Genomic DNA, 1,942 nt, shown 5'->3' with positions numbered 1-1,942 from the left:
ACCAGTTTGCCAACCTCTACTGTGGTAAGAGGCTCCAGTAAGAAGCTACATCACCGACAGCCATTAGGTTATGGTGCTAGGGTGGGTGGTGTTCTAGTCAGATGCCATGTGTAGTTCACCCTGGTAGAACAGTCAGTTTCTGCCAGTAGAGGCTGTCAAGGAGGAGGTTCCTGGTGACAGCCAAAGGGCTTTGACTGGTTGCATCCTACAGCAAGGACAAGTAAAGGGTCCACTGTTGCCACATCAATTTCAGTGCCAGCAGAGACAGCCTGGCCACATGGGTCATGTCTGGAGACAGAGTCTTCTGGGGTGGGGAGATGTGTTATTGTGGCTCCTGCTATACGAGTTGCCACCATATCATTTGGAGGAACAAGTCACAAGAAGTCCACCTAAACCAGTCACCCCCCCAAAATCCTCCAAGCACAGAGAGAACAGGACAAGCAGAATGTAAAGTCAGCACCTTTTATTAAGGCACAAGCCCACAGCAGCTGTGAGAACACATTCACCCACTAGGAGCAGCTTTCCATCACCACCGGCCAGCCATGTGTCCGACTCTGGGGGCCACCAGATGCATTTCCCCACTGGACACCACAGCCGTGTCAGGGGAGGAGCTCTTGTGTGCAGCAGCAACATCCCTACCTGAAATGCAGGGAGGCAGGAGTCAGATGCGTACAGCCATTCTGAAGGGAAGCTAGGCTGGAGCTCACCTTTCCTGAAGCACCTCTGCTCACAGCTGTCAGTGGCCGATGGGCGGCACACAGCTACACTGCAGTGGATGAACCCCTGTAGAGACAGCAGGGCTTGCATTATTCCACATTCACAGGCCAGCCAACAGCCACTGCTTGCAGTGCCAATACCTTGCCCTGATAACGTCGCTGGGAGGCTGGGTCCACAAATGCGAACATCTTCACAATGAAGCGCTTGTAGTGGGTTGGGAAGGGAAGCCCAGAGGAAGCATCCACAGGAACCAAGGTGGTCTGGTACTTGTCACCTTGGTAGGGGCACCTGTACCAGGAGACCTCAAGTAAGGAAGGCTTCTTCCTTGGTGGTAGTGCCCCCTCAGGGGACAGCTTTTCACTCACCCATCAACCAAGAGGCTCCACTGAGGCAGGCTCAGAGGGTCAAGGCCAGGTGTTGCCCAGCAGTTCTCCAGAACCAGGACAAGGTTGGGGTCTGTCCTATTCAGGATGCGAACCTCAACGTATACAGGCTGCCGCAAGACCTTGGTCACAGGGTAGTCGCTGTCCTGGTAGTAGGAGGTATATGCAGCAGCTCCTGCAGATACCAGCATGGGGGGGGGAAGGAAACCCAGTCACCATGTACCTACAGGGACAGCAGCAGGGGTCAAGCTGCACCATACCTTCATCACACCCTTTAGTGTAACACTGGCCATTTGCCAGCCTCAGCTCCACCCGCAGAGGCCCTGGAGCAGCTACTGGCAGAGGTGGTGGAACTGTATTCACAGCGGCCACCAGGGAAGCAACCTCAGCACCCCAATACCTACACTGGAAGAGCAGCCTGCCAGGCAACAGCAGGCCATCAGATACAGACACCAGCAAGGAGGGCTACAGGGCCAAAGACTCCACTCACTCGTAGAGGGAGTCCCTTGTGATGGACCCCAAGGGGCCCACACCAACTTCATATGAAGACGTCATCCTGTTCTCATACACTACATAGTCACCATCCACCTAGAAAGGGAACCACAGGTAAGCTACAAACCTCAGCAAGAGCCTCACACACAGCCTGCTCCCAAGGACACAACCCACCTTGACCACAGTGCCACAGGGAAGGTGTAGATGGCAAAGGCATTCGTAGTGGCAACAGGGAGGCAAGGGGCAGCATTTCCACCCAGCAGGGAGACACTGGCCACATCCAGCTGGGGCACAGTGGAATCCTTGGCCACCACAACCACAAACTGACCATCCCTTGTGCACTGCACAGT

The 1,942-nt window shown here is 54.9% G+C and overlaps 1 protein-coding gene across 1 annotated transcript; it reads right to left on the bottom strand.

Annotated features, from left to right (window-relative positions):
* Nucleotides 1-448: 448 nt before the first annotated feature.
* On the bottom strand, nt 449-1,688 carry LOC125727944 (zona pellucida sperm-binding protein 4-like; the record flags this gene model as incomplete). The annotated part of the gene is made up of 6 exons (XM_049004948.1): nt 449-639; nt 708-783; nt 858-1,005; nt 1,083-1,275; nt 1,361-1,518; nt 1,591-1,688. Coding segments are annotated over 6 exons (786 nt in total), but the record flags the coding sequence as incomplete, so codon positions are not given.
* Nucleotides 1,689-1,942: the final 254 nt, after the last annotated feature.

Source organism: Brienomyrus brachyistius, unplaced genomic scaffold, assembly GCF_023856365.1.
Source record: "Brienomyrus brachyistius isolate T26 unplaced genomic scaffold, BBRACH_0.4 scaffold133, whole genome shotgun sequence".
Classification (NCBI taxonomy): Eukaryota; Metazoa; Chordata; class Actinopteri; order Osteoglossiformes; family Mormyridae; genus Brienomyrus; species Brienomyrus brachyistius.
Note: the sequence above shows the minus strand (reverse complement) of the source record. Positions and strands in the feature narration are given on the sequence as shown.